Here is a 22,020-nt window from a genome sequence, read left to right on the forward strand (position 1 = left end):
GTCATCCTGTGCAAAGAAGCCTCCCACTGGTGTCATACCGTACATAGCCCTTATACACTTTGATGCGTTAGCGTTGTGTGTTAATAATTTAATACAGAAACGTGTAAAATTGTATGTATAGCTGTATAGAGCAAGTTGATATACACCCAGGTCGTGTTCATTAATAATCAATGAGGGTCCACTACTCAATAAGAACAGACGTCTCATTTAAATATTAAATAATGAAGTTGTTCCTTATTGTATTGGCCACTGTGTCACTCTCAAGCGGTATGTATGATTTTTTTTAATACTACTTATAATAAAAATTTATATTGATTGTCTTTTAAAGGCAATCGACGTCGGGTTTGAAATGATAGTATTTATTTATTCGGAAAATGTGACTAAATTTTTTTTTCAAAGTGAATGTCGAATAAACTTTATTTAATTAGGGTTAAACTAACCGCTTTTGAATCGTCACTATAAATATTTCTCTTAAATTACCGAATCACATCAATTTGATCAACATATGGTAATGTTCGGAAAAAGTTGAGCTCGTTAGAAGAACATACAAGAAACTCAACGGCCACTCATTTCAATCAAATACAGTATTTTACAATATCTGTAATATACTATTTGAATCATGTTTAAATAATATTAAATATCTCATAAAGAGTAATAAAGAATTAATTGTATAAATATAAATTATCGTATATTGGATGCATTATTCTTTAGAGCTTGAATTCATTGTTCGTGTAAGGATGCTTCGTGAACATGATGGTCGTGATTACTGTCATAATAAGTAATCGGATCCAACAAACACAATAATGTGTTAACTATAATAGTCTAGGCCCTATTTGTTCTAATTTTTTTTTTATCAAAATAAAGGACGAGACGAGCAGGACGTTCAGCTCATGGTTATTGATACGGCCTTCCCATTACAATACAGCGTTTGTCACCTTGAAACATAAGATGTCAAGTCTCATTTGCCCAGTAATTTCACTAGATACGGCGCTATCTAGACCAAATTACAGTAGTGTTTACACATTACTGCTTCACGGCAGAAATAGGCGCCGTTTTGGTACCCATAATCTAGCCGGTTCCTGTGCATAGGAGCCTCCCCTGGTGCATTATCGAAAATATATTTATTTCAATTTATTTAACACCACAAACAATCATACAGTGTTATTTATAACTAGTTGTTCAAATAAGTAATTATTTGTAGTCGGCTAGTTTATGGGTGCCACACCCATAAACTAGACAGCATCCTGTGCAAAGGAGCCTCCCACTGGTTTATGGGTGTCTCTTTGTGATGATAAAGTGTTCACCAATATGTATTTGTAACTTCATTTGAGATTTATATTAATATTATGTTCTTTTCAGGAGTCAATTACAATGGACTTCGGGGTAAGTTATTAAAATTATAATATGTATATTATTTTTAAAAACTCGGCATAATAATTAACATAACTAAAAGTCTAAACAATATGTTATGTATTTTTTTAAAGTGATAACCCTCACTTCTAGTATTAATAAAAATATAACATATTGTTTAGATTTACAAGAGCGATATCTCAAGTCAATTTCTTAATACGCAAATGGTTGAGCACGTTATCAACTGTAAAGTGGATCCTGTATATGAAGCCACAACCTGAGAGTTGAACAAACCAAACAGAATTTTATAACGAGGCGGTACTCGAACGGTTAGCTCAGTTGGTTAGAGCACTGGCACGGAACGCCGGAGGTCGTGGGTTCGAATCACTCGGGCGTTCTTAAAATTTTGTTTTTGAAATTTTATTTGTGTATAACTAAAAGTCTATCACACCAACAAATAAACATGATATATTAATATATTTAATTCGCTTAAAAAATAACAGTTATGAATATCAAACAAACGATTTTTATCAATTAGCACCACTTCGGAAATGTTGCGATTTAAAGAGAAGAAGTAGCATAAAACTTATTGCTACTCTCTTAAATCTAGAGCTACATCGTCACTATTTTAAATAATATTTATACGACGTATGTAAATTGCAGAGTACTGCAACGATAATATTCTAAATACTCAAAGGATTAATTGCTTTTAATTAACTGTAATGTATGTTATTATTTTTTTTACGACAATGTGGGACGAGACGAGCAGAACGTTCAGTTAATGGTAATTGATACGCCCTACCCATTACAATGCCTCTCTGGATTCTTGAAAAACCCAAAAATTCTGAGCGGCATCAATTGCGCTTGTCACCTTGAGACATAAGATGTTAAGTCTCATTTGCGAAGTAATTTCACGAGCTACGGCACCCTTCAGACCCAAACTCAGTAATGTTCACACATTACTGCTTCACGGCAGAAATAGTTCCCATAATCTAGCCGGCTTCCTGTGCAAAAGCAGCCTCCCACGTACAGTTAGTACATGATATTATTGTGGTAAAGATTCTTTTTGTTTATTTATTTTATTAGAAAATTACAAACAGAAATACAAATACATGAAAATATTCATACAGTAAAATATAAATAACATAATCAAAGATATGTACGTATATATATTAATATATATATATTCAAATTCAAATATTTTTATTCAAAATAGGATTCAAAATCACTTATTGAACGTCAAAAACTACCACCTATTCAAAAGAGACTGCCTCAGGCCTGAGAAGAATGGGCGCAAGAAACTCAGAAGGCTTTTTTTTATATAAAAAAGATGTGGTTTCGTGGGACACCAGGTAGGAACGAAGTTCCTTCGGCTAATGTAGAATCGACACAATTTGTAAAAAAAAAACGTGTTCAACTTTATATAGGATTTCCTGATTTTTCTCTTAAATTTTGCAGATTAGTTTTTTATTTAACTGCACGAAAGTATTTAGGAAATTCAGTATTTTAGGAAATAATAAATAACGTAAAATAAAAAAAACGTAATCCAAATATATAAATTAAAATAACAAAATATGTCTCTTTATTTTTGTTTGACAACATAAAATTACATAGAAATAGAAACGACTGTCGCGCCTGCGCACGTCTCATTTAACGGTTTTATTCCACGGACTTTTTCTTACGGTTTTACTATCACAGTTTTTTCAGTTCGGTCCCGCAGCAAAATCCCTATCTCCTCCAAGCCTGCCGTAAGGAACTTCGTTCCAAAATATGGATTACAATGTGATATCGTACAATAAACATTTATAATTAAAGAGCCTGAGGGTGCTTTATTCCCAGTCCGTGGTGTCATTAAGAAAATTGTTTATGCTATAGGAACCTTTCCCATACAAACGTTTTTAACAATTCTTTTAAATTTCGTAAAACATTTGTTTTGTACATTTTCTGGGATCATATTGTAGAAGCATATACATCGCCCAACAAAAGACTTACCAACTCGACCCAACCGAGTAGTAGGCTTAACAAGGTTATGTTTGTTCCTCATGTTAACATTATGAATGTCACAGTTTCTATAAAATTCCTCAATGTGCGTATGAACATACAGAATTATAATATTATACTTACTGTCTATATTATACACATTTACCTATATATAGCAAGGAAGTTGTACACATCTTAGGAAACTGTATTCTATCTATACTCGAAGTGAATATTTAAATTTTGTATTCATCTTCTGTTTTATTCTTAATATACTTATGAAATATAATAATATATATTTAATATTTATATTATTTGTCCCCTTGCAGTAAGATTTGGATGGGCAGACGCCATGGTCGACAAAGAGGCCTTTTTCAGTATACCTCGGACTATGAGTGAAGCTGAGAGCACTGGCTGGCAAAGGATTGAGGGACCCCCCGGACCTCTGCCGGAGCTGATGCTGTACTGCACAGCGGGGAGATATGTCTGTCCACTGTTTCATAAGACTGGCTTCGTTGCTGGGCTGCAGATTGGGGTAAGTGGCATACCAGGATGGATGTATTATTTGACTACAAGGCCATATTATCTGTGGAGCTCGCTGCCACGTGAAGCTCCCCTCGCGTTCCTCTTTCACCCCCTTGCGCTCGTCCTGTTGCGTCAGAACGGTTTGCAGTTTCATTACCGTTAGGTACAATATGTCGTGATATTCTCGTTTTATCACTGTATTGTTTTTGAAGTTGTCATTGTTACGTTTTGACTTTTGTTGTTAATAGTTCTGCAATTTCTGTTACTCTGTGTCGCTACAATAGTAGGTACTGACAGAAAAATAAATACCTTTTTTAATTAACCCTGATTCTTTCATTGATTTATCATAATAATAATAATCAGTAATAGAACACCTTTACATCAATCTATAATACTGAAAAAATAAATCGTTGTTTCTGTATTATTAATAATAAGATCCTAGTGATGCTTGTTTTGCACACCGTAACAAAGCGATGATGTGACGTCATCGACGTCAGGTCCAGTGGTTATGTAACCGGGCAGTATCTTGCCAAAATTGGATGTCAATAAACTACTTTTATTGGTAGAAAAATTGGAGTTAATTTACAAACTACTCCCTCGTAATTAAACCTTCTCGATAGTTCTATTTATCCACCATCCTATTTTTTCCAAAATATTTCAATAATAATATAAACAAACATATTATATGACAATGAGCCGATGCACAAGTACGCTATCCGTGAAATTAATAATTGATTTATACATTCGTATAATAAAGTCTTAAGAAGGTAAAATATAGTTACGTATATTGAATATTTTTATAATGAATACTTGCTGTGTGTTCCACAGACCGAAGCCAAAAGAGTAGTTTATAGAATTGCTCTTTGTTTGTCTGAGGGCATGCAAAAGTACTGAATTGAGTATTTACAAGAGGCTGGGACAACATACAGCCTATAGATTATACATGCAAGGTATTTTTGCTGCTTTCTAGCATCCACGCAGACGACGTCGCGGGCAGGTTTAACATATAATGACTGTTGTCTGTTTTTCATAATGTAATAATGTATCTAGTGAAACTTCTAACAGCTGTGAAAATCATAGTGCTATTTATAGAGCAAAAAAAAAACTACGTTTAAAAAACCGACTTTAAAAACTGAAAAGTATCAAATAGTTAAAAATTTAATTTAATTCACCTCTTATGCAAACCTTCACCTTTAATATTAATAAAATACTATTATTTTTAAAAGCTACCTATTGATAGGTTTTAAGTCAGTGCCAAGCCCTAAACAAAATAAAACTTAATTTTATAAACAGCTTACTTACTGTATTTATTTAGGTTGTCTGGTCACGCGTGTGTCCGGGTGGGTTGTTTTGTTTTAGACAAAGCTATCCCGCTCAAAGCCACGCGTGGCGAGTGTAGGTACCTTTATAACATTTGGCTTGGCACCGACTTCAAATCTATCAATATGTAGCACATACAAATAGTATTTTATTAATAAAGGCAAGGGTTTGCATAAGAGGTGTATTAAATTATTTTTTTTGTTATTTGATGCTTTTCAGTTTTTGAAGTCGGTTTTTTAAACGTATTTTATTTTTATTTTTGACGTTATAGTGCCAGTTAACATAATATATAATCAACCTGAATGAAAACTCCAAAAAAAAGCCGTACACAGAAAACAATTACGTCATCCAGGTAGACGAAAATTTTCATATAAATGTTCATAAAATTAAAATTACTGGGCCAAATTATGTAAAATTTTTATGGAATATAAATGGCATCTATTTTGCATCAAACAAAAAAAGAATTACGTAGATCGGATCATAAATCTCAGAGTAATCGGTGTATATACATAAAAAAAATACCGATCGATTTGATAACCTCCTCCTTTTTGAAGTCGGTTAAAAAGACAAGCGTTGGAAATTTTATTTCTCAGCAACCAGACTAAGTACAAACTCCCATAATATATCATTGGAAGAGTCTTAATGAGACAAGCTTAAGATAGTTGGGTCTCTATGTGGTCGGGATCAAAAGCTATTCATGTTCAAACATTTCCCACAGCGTCAGTTTTAACTACCATTTCATATGCTTAACAAGGCATACATACACGGGCAGGAGACATGCTTTTGTCGAAAGTATCTATTTCTTTATTTTACTTATACGATACTTACCTACTTACATCTTAATTCTTTTAAGATCTCTTTTAAGACATCTTGTTTCTTTCTTAATGCTTAACAAGGCATACATACACGGGCAGGAGACATGCTTTTGTCGAAAGTATCTATTTCTTTATTTTACTTATACGATACTTACCTACTTACATCTTAATTCTTTTAAGATCTCTTTTAAGACATCTTATTTCTTTCTTAATTTTTTTAATTGATACTTACATCCGACCATTTTGTGCTTAGTTTTATTACAATGCAGTGCCAATCAAAATTCTTTGCAAAACTCTGAGCGGCATGACTTTTGTGCTCGTCATTTAGAAACTTAGACCATTAGTCCATAATTTACTACATAATAAAATTTTAAGCAAAAATAAGGATAAAATAAGTTGAAGGACAGCTTGAGGAAAACATCGTAATAAATTATCAATTCTAAATTCTAATATTATCATACATTCTTCTTTTTGCACAGAGCGATACCTGTTTTATTCAAGGAGGGTCTCAATATTTGATATTGTCGCTAATTTAAAACTGCTTATATTTTGAAGGACTTGTTATTCAAGAATACTAAACTGGAACTGAACTGTCAAAAGCATTTGATAAGTTGCATATTATTTTCCGTAAGATTTTCCTTATAGTTAAATTGTCGCCTTTGTTTTTGATTATGCTTGTATTTTAATAGAGGATTTAAGATTTTTTTGTTGGTTTTTTGGACGTTGGTAAAGATTCTATAATGAATTAATAATGAGTATACAATATCCTAATATTTTTATTTTTATTACTCGGTTTGAAATTAAAATTCAAGCATTTGATGTATTCGTCCTTTACTTAATAAATATACATAAGATTTTTTTATTTATTTAATCTGAATAGTTTTTTAAGATAAAACTCAGATGTTGTCATTTTTATTACATTCTAGCCTTATGCTATTGGCTATTAAATTTTAACTTAATTTAGTAGATAAAATTAATTTGGTATCTATTAAAGGGAAGATACGGAGAAAGTATTTTTTGGACTCTTTTCTAGGACTTCATACGCCTAATCTTTGTGTCGTAGAAGTCTGTTTGCTTTCCATGCCATGATTTCATGATTGACGCTGTTTTTATACAGGATGTCCCAAAACTCAACGATAACCTGGTACCGGGCGAGAGGCCAAGGTATACCAGTTATGAAAAAAATAAGAAAAAAAATCTATGTCACTTAGTCAAGCGATGATAGACATTTTTCGAAAATGTAAAAAATTTGACACCCTTTGTCGCATTTTTAGGTACTGTGATCGCAATTTTCACAATTTTACAGTGATTTTTTTAATAATGTTATCTCAAATAACAGTGCTATTAATGGTAACCACAAATGAAAGTAATAATCATTGTTAACTAAGTAAAATAAAAAAAATTTTGGTTGCCCAGCACATTATGCCCGGCCTGTAAGAGAATATTTAAACGAATTATATCCTGGTAAATGGATCGGACGCCTTGGACCAATTTCATGGCCCCCTCGGTCCCCAGACCTGAATCCAGTAGATTTTTTTTACTGGGGATGCATAAAAAAAAAGGTCTACTCAAAACCAATTCAAAATGTAACAGAATTGCGCTTAAAAATTGATGCAGCATCAGAAGAAATCAATGCGAGGAGATTTGCAAGACTGGTGAACAGGTCATTTCTGAGGCGATGCAGAGCTTGTATTCGTGCTGGAGGGAAACAATTTGAGCATCTGCTTTAATTTTAGGAGGATAATAAAGTGTTACGATAATTTACCATTTTATTTTGATTAAATTTTCCATGAGTTCCTTTCGCAAAAAATACGAAATAGCAGTTTTATTGGCAAGAAAAGTGGCAAGTGTTGTACTATTTTGAAACCTAGACTAAATGGACCATCTTTTAAAAAAACTTGCCATAGGTAGTGTAGTACATTTTTTTTCCAACGTAGAGTGTCAAAGTTGACTGACATAAATTTTATAAACCATAACTCGTCAAAATTTAATTTATTTTACTTAGTTAACAATGATTATTACTTTCATTTGTGGTTACCATTAATAGCACTGTTAATTGAGATAACATTATTAAAAAAATCACTGTAAAATTGTGAAAATTGCGAACACAGTACCTAAAAATGCGACAAAGGGTGTCAAATTTTTAACATTTTCGAAAAATGTCTATCATCGCTTGACTAAGTGTCATAGATTTTTTTCTTATTTTTTTCATATCTGGTATACCTTGGCCTCTCGCCCGGTACCAGGTTATCGTTGAGTTTTGGGACACCCTGTATAGCTTTCTTATAGCTTCTTTTTAGCTTTTTCAACCTTATGTCAAAGGGGAATAAAAGCTCTAGAATTTTTTGAAGTTTTCATCAAGAACTGTTCGGCGTTGGTTGAAGTTTATCAACATAAACTGTGTTTGTGATTTCGGCAAAACTTAAATTTTTAGTGACATACTTTTGCATTTGTTTATTTATTTATATTTTGTGAGGCAGGAGTTGAAGATTTCTTATTTTGTTAGTATCTTTTGTAGCTCTTTAGGGAGGTACAGTACCGCAAGAATCATCCTGCCAGGTGGCAGGATGATTATTGCGGCAGGCGATTTTTGGATGCATTTTAGGTTCCGCTTGTAGTTATGGGTAATCCTTCGTTAGATGTTCTTCCATGGACTTAAAAAATATATGTCCTTTTCAACAATATTTTTGCGTGTGACCGTAAGCTTGACACTATGATACTATGGAATCACCCTGGACTTGTAGAGGAAGTATTTCTACTTTGCAGCCCAATATGATTGTTATATTAGAGATTTGGGTTACATCTTCCGCGTCTTCGAAAAAAATATGAACATATTAAACGGTTTCTTATTCCTCAAACTATATTTATTTACTGCCTCTAATTTTAAAGCCTTTAGCAGTTATGTCACCCACATGGTCCACAATTCAGTCTGGCAAGCAAGTGGAGTGGAGTTTTTTGGCATTTCTGTTTAAGTAAGTAGGTAGATTTATAAATGGCGTTTATTTTAAAACTGTCTCCACTCATTATTTTCATTGTTAATTTTACGGTTTGATTTGTGGAGGGAAAATTGTATTACTCATTTTTCCACTTTAGTTTTCTTTTCGTGAATATTTTCTTTTTGTTTTATGACATGATATTCAAATTTAATTTTTTTATGTGATTATAAAATAGCCTTTGTTTTCCAATTCTAATAATGTAAAGAGTTTGCATATTCGACACTTAAATACTTATGAATGTTATATTGTACTCTGCTTCAGTTTTAGTGTGCGCTAGAGTCGTTGGTCGACTCAGGAAAAAAGTGCAAAATATATCAAATTAGATTTGGCAGACATAATACAAGCGAATATAGCGAATAAATTGAATATGATTATGTTAGTAAGGCTTTAATCATAAATTTGCAACTTGAAAAACAAGCTATTTTTTATACTGTGCACCCAGACAGGTGTACACTTCTTGTAGTCATAACATATTATTTTGATTAATTAGGGGTGAGAGTTGTCCATGCTAGAACAAGCAACTAAGAACTGACCTCTAATATATACCACTGGCCTGGTGTCTGTCAAAGTGCCTGTTTGATATTCATTTTTTTTGGCGCTGTTGGCCATGTAGCGAGACTCTGCGGTACTAAAACTATTGAAGACAAGGGGGAAATTATTTTCAAATAAAAAATGTGTATATTATTATCTTTCATTCTTGAAGTAGGTATAAATAGCACGGACAACCAACGAAATTAATTCAAAATGCGTATTGTACGTTCCTTCGCAGCCATTTGTATTACTTATCTCTGCTGTATACGTCAAAATTAGTTCTCTGGACACTCGCGAGTGGCGCTTCAAATATGCACAAAAAAATGCTGTCAAACATATTATGGAACAGTACGACCAGAGGTATTCTTAAGCTATTGATCATAAAATCTTCGAAAAGGTTGCTTATTGCGATAATCCAAATAGCTTGACTAGTTTATCAAAGGGTTGATTTGTCTAAAACCGCTTTACTTAGGGATTGTCGGAGTAGGTATCGACTAGTTTCGGACCATTCGGAGGTTCGTCATCAGGGTGAGTGTATTGAAATTGTAGTGAAATCCCGTCTCAGACTTTCAAAGAGAGAAAAGCTATTTTAGGCAAATAAAGTTTTAATTATTTAATTTATCATAGTGTATTTGAGGACGGAGCTTGCTTGGGGGCCCTTATGAAGGGTAAAGATTTCTCACAAAAGAAAAAAATATTTGCATAAAATTAATAGAAATAATAACGGCCGTTTTCAATAACCTATCTTTTCTTCGTTTAACTTACTAGAGAGAGAGAAATCTATCCTTTTACGCTTACTTACATTTCAATAGCCTATCGACATAAAGCATTGAATTATAACTATATTGGACATAACTATGGATAGATAAGATCTTGTCACTAAACGGTGACAGTAATGTATCCGTAACTAGAGATACGTTATTGAAAACGGCCGTTAGTCATCATAGTTATCTATCCGTCAGTTTAAAAAAAAATGACAATTCAAATTAAATATACCATCTCCTTTTTTTGGCAAGTACCAAAATTTTTTATTAGTTTTTGCTTACGCATGTCGGGGGCCCCTGTAGGCTAGGGGCCCCGTTTAATTGATACAGCAGATACGGCGGTTGCTACGCCCCTGCGACGGAGACTGTTAAATGAATGGGACTGTTACAGTTTCCTGTGGACGATTTTAAATCACCAACGATAAGTCCTGAGAAGAGGTTGGTGAGGTGGCACGCACCGGCCACGGACACCGAACCCGCGCGAGACTACTGGACAGCTACACAATATTATGTGTCTGAAGGTGAGTAACGTTACTCATCTGCCCCTTCACTCACCTGTTAACCTTTTGAAGATATTAAGTGCCAGCAATGATCTAGATCATCAAGTAAGATAACTTAACTTAATATACAGAAAGAATAAAAGTAAAAAAAAAAAACTGAAAAACACGTTGTGGTTGAAAAGATGAAATTGAAATTAAAAAATGAAATAGAAAAAAATTTGAAATGAACATCGATTATTGACGATAAATAAAAAAAATATATAAGTTAAAAAAAATCTCATTTTGCAAATTGAAAAATGGAATAAAAATCGGTCTTCGATAAATCTACGAAGTTTGAACGAAATCTGGCCGTTTAAAATGGGTCAAAATCGCGCCCAAATGAGTCGGTTACAAACAAACATACATACAGATGGAGCTAATAAAAAGAGTGTAAAATAGTTTTTTTTTATTTATGCATAAATACTTTATGGTGGGTCCGTCTGATAAGTCCTTTTCCACAATAACGCGTATATGTAATCTTATGCTAATTTATTTTTGTATCTTTATATATATTATAATTCTTCTGTACGTGTCTTCATAGTGAACGCCTGCTTAACGGCTTTACCGATTTGAATGAATTTTTCTGTGTGTGTTCATGTGGATTCAAGGATGCTTTAGATTCAAACTTGAACTATAGAACTATACTGTCAATACAGTCGACATATAATTCCTCTACGTGTGTTAGTGATCTCTTAATGTCTGGACCGATTTATCAAATTTAACACGTGTGTACAGGCCAACGTCTGTCGGGTCCGCTAGTCTAATATATAAAATTCTCATGTAGCGGTGTTTGTAGTTGTAGTCTGTAACTCCTTCGAAACAGCTTGACCGATTCTCATAAAATTTTGAGTGCATATTGGATAGGTCTGAGAATCGGACATTATCTATTTTTCATCGCCCTAAATGTTAAGGGTTGTCCACACCAAATTTTTTCTTTTAATTTTTTTGACATTTTTTTTAATTTGTTTGATTATGAGTCAGCATTAAAAAATACATACAACTTCAAATTTTCACCCATCTACGATCAACAGTTTGTATCGCGATTTTAATATCGGCAATACAACGTTTGCTGGGTCAGCTAGTATAATAAATATATATATATATATTACTATAAATATTACTATTGAATTGATACGAGAATATGAATCTAGAGCAAATGGTTCATACGATCAGACGACTTTGAAATTGATGTTTTTTTTCATTTCAAACACGACTAAGGACTTGTTTTATGTTTTATCTATTTGCCTAACATTTCATTGCATTGTATACCTACCAAAATCATTTCAAGCTACCTTAATTGTTAAAATGTTAATTTCTCAGGTAATAATAATAATAATAATCTTTATTTGCATTTGAATAAGGTCAGTTTTACAATCGGTCTTATTTTATTTAGATTATGTTTCTCTTATTCTACCTACAAGGCATGCAAATATATGGAGTATAAACTTTAGTAAGTGAAGTCTTGATGAGAAAAAAAGTTATTTAAACCGAAGGACAAAACTGTAGGAAACCTTCCCTATGCTATTTCGAATCGAACTTGCCTGGTTATTATTATTATTATTTATCGGTTAATTAAAGCCTAGTTTTTGTTATTTATACAGTTATTTCCATTTATACTTATAATTTCAGCATCTTTAAAAGCTGGCGCAGGACCCCAAGTAGAGAATGGAGACACGCTGCAAGATGGCGGGGTATGGGTTAAGGATCTTGAAGGACAACTCATCAGGATCCCCAGCACTGAAGCTGAATTGAGCAAGACGTTGTTCAAAAAACAGAATTGCTATCCTAAAATGGGTAAGAACTATGGGTGTACGAATAAGTACGATTTGTTTTAAAAAACTATAATGCATCATCTTCATCATCATCATCAGCCGGAAGACGTCCACTGCTGGACAAAGGCCTCCCCCAAAGATTTCCACGACGATCGGTCCTGCGCTGCCCTCATCCAACGTATTCCAGCGATCTTGACCAGATCGTCGGTCCATCTTGTCGGGGGCCTACCAACACTGCTCCTTCCGGTACGTGGTCGCCATTCGAGGACTACATATAATACATATAGAAAACTTATTGAGAAACTGACTGAGTGCCAGAGTTTGGCGAGTGAACATGTACTGAGGATGCCTCGTGTAGAGGCGAAACACGTGTAGAATTGTTTTAAGACAAATATGTGCGGAATTATCGCTAAATAAAACTCAAAACATTTGGATAATTATGGATTTCCGCAAAGTAACGCCTACTTCAATAAAGGTTAATATGCGGTACTCCCACGTTAAAGGCCGGCAACACGTCTCTTGACATTGTAGCTGATGTCAATGGGCGGTTTTTTTAATGGAATAGGAGGACAAACGAGCGTACGGGTCACCTGGTGTTAAGTCATCACCGCCGCCCACAATCTCTTGCAACACCAGAGGAATCACAGGAGCGTTGCACGACGGGCAGCCCGAGCGAGAATGCTCGGGGAGGGATTCTCCGACTCTGGTAGAGTCATATTAAGGAGGAGGGGGGGGGGGATATGGCCTTCGGTCCTCGATACTAACCTATGCGAAACGTAGCGGCACTAGGCCGCTTCTTCACGCCGGTATTATGTGCGAGTGTGGTAATTAACCCGGACGAGTCTGGCCCGATTGTGCTGACGTCATACGACATCGGTTGCCTCACCACTCTTCATTCAGTAAGCTCCTTGCCCGTTTGCCCCTCTCTTATAAAACAAATTTGGTCTTCGAGTCTTTATCTTAGTTTGTGAATAAGTATAGCTTCGAGTTAAAATATGTTCTATATGTACGATGAATGACATCATTAGCCCGAAGAATAGTGATATTCCTCGTCTGGCCCTAAAATAATTTTTATTTATGGCTCCATGGGCTTGATTGTCAGACGTAAGTTTAAGATAAAAAAAGTAACAGAATAAAAAAAAAGTGTAATCTTTACGCGCGATGAAAGTTAAACTTAATAATAATTAACTTTACGAATAATTTACAGATAAATTAATATATTACATTAAATAAAGCCTTGTTACCAAATAAGCACTCACGTATAAACCAGGAGGTTTGTTAGATTTTTTGCTTTTTTTTTCTCGGAAACGATAACGATATAACTTCATCTTTTGAGCAAAGTTAGCATTTTCTTTACCTAAAATATATTTGATTGAGAGATTTTATATATTTTACAAAGAATAATATACTTAATTTTATATTTTGATATTATTATTCATCAGAAAATGAACACGTAAACTTTTTACAGGTGAGGTCATTATCAGGTTCTTAAAAAAGGCATAAAAAGGCATTTATTTTCTCAAAATTGATTCCTTTAGAATTCTTTTTGATGTCATTTCTTATACTACTAGATACTACTACCGCTTCGGAAACAAATGGCGCTCTGAGAGAGAAGAAGCGGCGCAAGAAACTCTCCTAGCATTCTTTTTTTTGCGCTCTTTTCAATAAAAATATACAATATTGTACAGTCGCTATAAAATAATCACAATCTAGTCCCAGGCTGTCCGATCATTTAGATATTCAGCAGTGGAGTAATAGGATTTACGACAGAGCCATTTTTTTATAAAACATTTAAATTTATTTATAGATAATGCCTGAACAGTGGCTGGCACTTTATTGTAGAAGTGTATACATTTACCCTTAAAGCTATTATGTATCTTATGAAGCCTACTAGAATTAGTTACAAGCAATCCCTTATTTCTAGTGTTATAATAATGATAATCACTATTAAGAGCAAAAAGATGACGATTTTTGTGAACATATATTAAATTTTCATAAATGTACTGACAATAAACAGTCATAATATTTATTTCTTTAAATTTTTCTTTGAGAGACTGTCTATAACCAAGCTGATATATAGCACGAACAGCTCTCTTTTGCAGTGCAAACACTATATCAATGTCAGCAGCATGACCCCATAGTAATATACCGTACGTCATGATGCTGTGAAAATAACTAAAGTACACTAATCTAGCGGTCGCAACATTCGTGTACTCTCTAATCTTTCTAACTACATATGCCGCAGAGCTGAGTCTATCTGCTAGATGGGTAATATGTGGACCCCACTGAAGCTTTTTATCTAACGTGATACCCAAGAAGACCGTAGTGTCCACAAGTTCCAATCTCTGGTCATTTATAAGTACGTTGGTTTGTATCTCCGCTGTGTTTGGTGTAATGAACCGTAAACACTTTGTTTTTTTACTGTTTAAGTGCAGATTATTCGTCTCAAACCAACGCACTATCTTTGAGAGTGCATTGCTTACCGCGTCATCAATATCCGCACGTCGCTTCACTTTAAAAATAAGTGAAGTATCATCAGCAAACAATACAATCTCATGGCTATCATCTACCACAATCGGTAGATCGTTAATATATATAAGAAACAAGAAAGGACCGAGAATAGAACCCTGTGGAACACCTATTCCCACAGGTTTACCCGAAGACCGTTTGCCATTTACATCGACTATCTGAACTCTTTCGCTTAAATATGATTTTAACAGATTTAGGGCTCTATTTTTCACTCCATAATACTTTAGTTTTAGGAGTAAAGTTTCATGGTGGACGCAGTCAAATGCTTTTGACAAATCACAAAAAATGCCCAATGCATCCTGTGACTCTTCCCAGGCGTCAAAGATGTGCTCAATGAGTCTAGTACCCGCATTAATTGTTGATAAGCCCCTAGTGAAACCAAACTGATTTTTGTTCATTAATTTACAAAAATGCATTTGTAGCTGTTGAAGCAAAAGTTTTTCAAAAATTTACTAAAAACAGGCAGCACTGAAATAGGTCTGAAATTAGCAGGGTCAAAAGAACTGCCCGATTTAAACAAAGGTATAACTTTGCTGTATTTCATGAGGTCAGTGAACACACCCTCATCTATGCATTCATTAAATATTATTGCTAATTCAGGTGCTATAATGTCAAGTATGTATTTAACAATATTAGTTGAATGGCCCCATAGGTCTTTTGTATTAAGGTTAATTAATTTGAAGATTTTTATTATATCGCTACCTGTAACATACTTAAATTTCAAGTCAGTAGAAGATACTGGTACGTGTAATTTAAGCATATCATATGCTGCTTTTGGCGAAGAGTTAAGGTATTTGGTCGTGACAATCGGGATTTCGGAGAAGTATTTATCAAATTCATTTGCAATTTCTATTTCCGAATTTATAACGCGATTATTAATATTTAAACAGATAGAGGTGTTACGGCAATTCGATCTACCAGTTTCATTGTTAATTACACTCCAAGTCGCTTTTACTTTATTATTACTGTTTTTAATTTTATCTGCAATGAAACGTGTTCTCGCTTCATGACAAACTATTTTAAGGAGCTTTGAGTATTTTTTTACATATATTTTAAATTCTTCACTATTATTGTAATGTTTCTCATAATAAAGGTCATATAAGCGTTTACGACTTTTGTGGATACCCATTGTTGCCCACTCATTAAAACTATGTTTGTTGTTCACTGTCACCATTACTGGAGTAAAAATCCTGTCAAATTCCTCACAGAAGGAATGGAAGACTAAGTTGTAGTGAAAATTAGCAGTGTAAAAATGGTATTGTATTTACCAAATTATTTCTAAACCTCTCAAGACGGCTACCCGTAACTGGTATAATCGTCACCTTTTTTGGTCTGACATTGTCCAATCTTGTATTTACTTTTATAAGTTGCCCACTATGGTCGGACTGAAGATTATTAATTATGAGTTTACTAGTAATAGTAACATCTGCAAAAATATTATCTAAACAGGTTGCTGTTGTAGAAGTGATTCTAGTAGGTTCCCAAAATACATTGAACAAATTAAAACTTTGAAATAAATGTTTAAGGCTAGTACAATTGGCCGAAGGTTCAAGCAAGTTTATATTAAAATCTCCACACACTATAATTGACTTGCTAGTTTTGCTAAATTTTAATAGTACCTCCTCCATTCTATGTTGGAATTGTTCATATGATTCAGTGGGGGGGCGGTATACACTTACAATAATAAATTGCTCTAGTTCTATACAAGCTATCTCAATTAGTTGTTCTATAGAGAGATTAACAATATCTCTTCTATTTTTACATTTTAATCTATTATTAATAATAATTAGGGAACCTCCATGTATTGCCCTACTTCTACAAAACGAACTGACTACTTTATGTTCTCTAAAACTAAACTGGAGCTGATGACTCTTACGCCAATGTTCTGTAATACATAATATATCTATATTACAGCAGCTCAAAAACAGTTCAATTTCTAATTCCTTACTTGAGATACCTTGTATATTCTGGTGAACAATATTTATGAGCTTTATATTATGATTATCTATAGCAGTAACATTTATATTTGGTGAATGTTGCCTATTTTGTATGATATTGCAAGAGTTGTCCTCCCTTGTCAAATAACTTAATTTAAATTAATTGAAGAAAAATCTTCATTGTTATATTTTTCTACATTAGTACTAATACATTCCCCAATAGGGGCTTGTATGTCGATTATTTTACAATTTTGCCCAATAGAGGCATGTTTATTAAATAATACTACAAAGGAAGTAGTTTGTTGACTAAGACTATAAGCTACTAATGTAGCCAGCTGTCGCTTAACTCTAAATGGTAGGTATAGGTTACCATTGGTTATTTTCAGTTTATAATTAATGAATTTATTTGTGTCAAATAAAATAATTTTTCATTGTTATGGAATATCGCATTATACAAAGTTGTATTTAATTTAAATATTTTTCTATTTTGCTCCTGTGTCAAATCCGAGGAGTATGGGAATGTACACATCATCACTTTAGATGTTGTGTTATTGGAAATATTAATTAATTTTTCTATATTTTTAATTAGGTCCTTATTTCTAAAATTATGAGAGTTATTACCAAACATTATACCTATGATCGTTTTTTCTTTTAGATTTATTTTTGGTATGGAATTTATGAGGTTATTGAAAGTTATATTGGGTTTACATATATTTATCAACTCACAATTCTTTGCAACTGCATTATTTAATAAAGGTCCAAACCCTTGGCCAATTTTGTCTGAAAATAATATAAACCTACTTGATGCACTTGTATCCATACTTTGACTTGTTTTTAATGGGGATACACTTAGGTCTTGATAATTTTCTAATGAATGTTTATTAGTTGTGCTGGAGCAGTAGCACATATTATTATTATTATTATTGTTTATAAAGGATTCAAAGCGTTCCATGTTTTCATTGAATAATTTAATTAAGCAATCAGCCTGCTTTATATGTTCTGATATTCTTGATTTTCTCTTTTATGCTTATTTATTGATGAAAGAGTAAAATGTTCCTGGGATTCCGCCATTTTATTTGACTGATTAATATTTTCATTTTATATTCTCTTTATAATTCATTAACAATTCCACATTTTAAAATAATCACTTATTAAATAAAATAATTGATAATATGAAATTGAAGATTATATTAGCATATATTAATATGACGTTGTTATTGAATATGGCTGTATGGGCTCGAACCATTTGCCTATCCTAATAATGGACGAAGAAACCAAAAACAAATTCTGATAACTTATATATTATTTATTACAAAAGTAGTAATAAATAAGCAAATTATACACTTGGAGATTTTCAAAAAATATTACTGAGCATATTGAAATTTTTTTTAAAACCATAAACTCATAACGAAAAAATTTCAAGTAACCCCTAAGTCGTGCCTAAAGAAGTTTAGCTTCAACAATGCGCAGGCACTCACTACCACTGGAATATGACGCGCGAGAAGAGCTGTGACGAGCTGTTGCCCTGGTTCCCGCTGGTGACCAACCATGATCTGATTGGAGTCGGATTCCAGATCTTCGGCAGTCTTCCCGAAGTACCCAAAAATCAACGCGATTGGTTTGAAAAATATGTCGGAGGCAGACGATCTGTTGAGGTTTGTGATTAAGAGTAAAGAAAGATTTATGAATTGCAGAGTAGCTGTCATAGTCTATCTAGACCTATCCAGACGTATAACGGCCGTTCCCAATATACTATCTACATATAGAGATAAATTACTACCTTCTACTGTCAATAATTAGCTGTCAATAATCTGAAGCTGACCCAATATACCCGATAAGTCATTCTTATCGCCTTATATTGGGACGCGTGAATTACAATTTCCATACAAACTTCTATCGCTGGTAAGCTATACGTCGTCCCATTGACAGACAGCGTGTACCGTTAAGGTGAGTTACCGTGGATAAGTTTATTGGGACAGAAAAGTCAACGATAGTCACGATTTTTTATCTCACGTAAGAGATAGACTGAATATTGGGAACGGCCGTTAGAGCCTATCTCGGGTACTAATCTATCTTCTAACAAGTCTTGTCTATTTCTTATCTTCGTGAGCTTTTGTTAGAATATGAGAATTGTAGATTTTTTGACGTGAAACTTCTATAGAATCTTTGTGATTTGAAACTCGATGAAACGAAAAAGCGAGACGATAGAGACATTAAGGCGACGAAGTATAATCCGGCCAAGTTTGAAAGCGAAGAGTTGCATAAAACGTAGTGGACTGCGGCTATCCGCCGGCCGTTTTTTATCAGATTATAGCTTTGTCTGTCAATCTATCAATCACTGCACGTTTCATACAATCGCTTTCATCAAGTTTTTTCTTAGAGAGTTTCGCTAGGTTGGTGTACTTCACCGAATTCCATTATATGTTTCAGGCGGTGATTCCAGATGCACCGGAATGTTATCTTGACCTTATAGAGCAGTACCCAATGGTTTCTTTACACGTTTATTATATAAATGAACCGTGGACCATTAAATGCACGTAAGTATATCCATGTTCTCTTTCTGACTCTTGTTTTAATTTAATCTCCGCTGCTCTGTCGTGCGAAGTTGGAATACGGCGGCAGGAATCAGCTGCAACAGCTCTTCGGAACACTCCCCATGATAAATGCGGTAGAGCACACACAATGAAGCGATGTCTCTACGCAACGCCAAGTGATCCAGCCGTCAGCAGCATTAGGTCCCCGACAATTCGAGCTGCTCTGCGTTGCACGCGCTCAAATGGATCGAGCTGATACTGGGGTGCGCCAGACCAGAGATGACAGCAATACTCCATGTGTGGCCGGACCTGCGCTTTGTGCAGCGCTTGAATGTGGGCCGGCTTGAAGTATTGCCGTGCTCTATTAATGACGCCCAGTTTCTTCGAAGCCAATTTGGCTTTTCTCTCCAGATGGCCGTGAAATTGGCAATCGCTCGAGATATCGAGACCCAGAATTCCCATACTAGGGAAGGCTGTAAGGGAAGTGGTCTCATGCCCTATTCCAGTTCCGGTTCCCGTTTTCGCTCCAGTTCAGAACATTTTATATTATGCATTTTATTTCGAGGAAGATTGCTATGGCAAACTAAACATACTATTGGTGTAGTTATACTCCATCGACGTGAATTTCAGTTTTTCAAAAATCGGGCTGCTCTGCGTTGCACGCGGTCAAATGGATTGGTTACGATTATTATTATCGTTGGATTTTTACGTATTTAACTAACACAAATGCATCTTTCAGAGCGGCTGATTCGGTCCTGCCGAGTGCCATTGACAAGCTTTAGTAACAAGAGGACTAAGAGATACACGAGCCAGGAACGCCAGAAAATGATTAACGAAATGACAAAAAACTTTTCTCTCTTCATACGATAATTTGATACGAATGATAGAACTTATATCTTTTGTTGTACTTATTTGAAATTAAATTTTTGAAATATTTGTGTAAGCTACATTTTTTATTTTTAGCTCAGTAAATTGGCCGTTTGTCGTAATATTTATTTATTTATTTATTTAGGTTCACCAACAGTTTATACACTATTACTAGCTTATAAAAATAACAAAATAAGTATAAATTATGGTGTAAATCCAATTACAGGCAAACCAGCATGCATTTTTGAGTTGCACAAGTGCGGGGTTGCAAGTTTACAATGAAAAAATATTGTATTGTACTATTATAATGTAGAAGTGAACAAGTGAAAAGAAAAAAAAACCTAAAAATTAAATTTTGGATATAAATCAAAACAAAGCATAAGTTATGTGGTTTCTGCACTGATAAATTGCTGCAATAATTTTTTGTAATGCTGAGGCGAGGAGGAGTGGATGTCAACACGAGTAGTTTTGAAAAGATTATTATGCTCCCGGCAGATCCTTTCTAAAACACACTATTAGCATCGAGTTCAGTTCTATATAAATTTCCAATAAATGGTTTGAAATTTGTGAAAAGTGCACTTTCGCGTGGCACTGAAAAATTTATTTTGGCTAGGATATTATATTACTATTATTAATGCACTATTATAAATAGGCAGGTAACTGCATTTCAATAAAGCGGTCATTTTGCATATAGGTTCATATTAACGGCATTCCCAAAGGGTTTTTGGAAATTTCAACTTTATAAGGGGTAACTTTGTATAAAGTCTTTTACAAAGATAAAATGTAATAAAATTGTTATGAAAATCTCTTTGATTAAAACTGAAGAGCGTACTTAGACTTTGCTCAGACTTACCAGTGGGAGGCTCCTTTGCACAGGATCCCGGCTAGATTATGGGTACTGCAACGGCGCCTATTTCTGCTGTGAAGCAGTAATGTGTAAGCATTACTGTGTTTCGGTGTGATGGGCGCCGTAGCTAGTTAAATTACTGGGCAAATGAGACTCAACACCTTATGTCTCAAGGTGACGAGCGCAGTTGTAGTATCGCTCAGAATTTTTGCGGCTTTCAAGAATCCTGAGCGGTACTGCATTGTAATGGCGTATCAATTACCATCAGCTGAACGTCCTGCTCGTCTCGTCCCTTATTTGCATTTAAAAAAAACTTTACTTACGTACAATTTAGCTTAGCATAATTGTAGATTTCGTTCTTATAGTCATTTCACAGCTGAATATCTAAATGATCGGACAGCCTGGGACTAGATTGTGATTATTTTATAGCGATAGAAATGACTGTACAATATTGTATAATTTATTGAAGAGAGCGCAAAAAAATAGAATGCTGGGAGAGTTTCTTGCGCCGCTTCTTCTCTCTCATAGCGCCATTTGTTTCCGAAGCGGTAGTAGTATCTAGTAGCATAAGAAATGACATCAAAAAGAATTCTAAAGGAATCAATTTTGAGAAAATAAATGCCTTTTATGCCTTTATGCTGAGCTTAAGCTAAGACAGCCCAATGCCAAAGTCAAGTTCGCGTTTTATTACATTCATTCATTCATGTTGACGGGGTC

The 22,020-nt window shown here is 34.2% G+C and overlaps 2 protein-coding genes across 2 annotated transcripts in view; both read left to right on the plus strand.

The window, feature by feature from the left end:
* LOC126966158 (tryptophan--tRNA ligase, cytoplasmic) overlaps window positions 1-22,020 on the plus strand; it is a 373,239-nt gene that overhangs the window by 169,929 nt on the left and 181,290 nt on the right. The window lies entirely within an intron of this gene.
* Window positions 128-20,532, plus strand: LOC126966175 (uncharacterized). Its single transcript, XM_050810133.1, has 8 exons — window positions 128-267; window positions 1,360-1,383; window positions 3,657-3,862; window positions 10,670-10,799; window positions 12,447-12,611; window positions 18,526-18,710; window positions 19,486-19,592; window positions 20,329-20,532. The coding sequence occupies exons 1-8, from the start codon at window positions 222-224 to the stop codon at window positions 20,369-20,371; spliced, it is 906 nt and encodes a 301-aa protein (XP_050666090.1). The 5' UTR covers window positions 128-221; the 3' UTR covers window positions 20,372-20,532.

This window comes from Leptidea sinapis, chromosome 9, assembly GCF_905404315.1.
Source record: "Leptidea sinapis chromosome 9, ilLepSina1.1, whole genome shotgun sequence".
NCBI lineage: Eukaryota > Metazoa > Arthropoda > Insecta > Lepidoptera > Pieridae > Leptidea > Leptidea sinapis.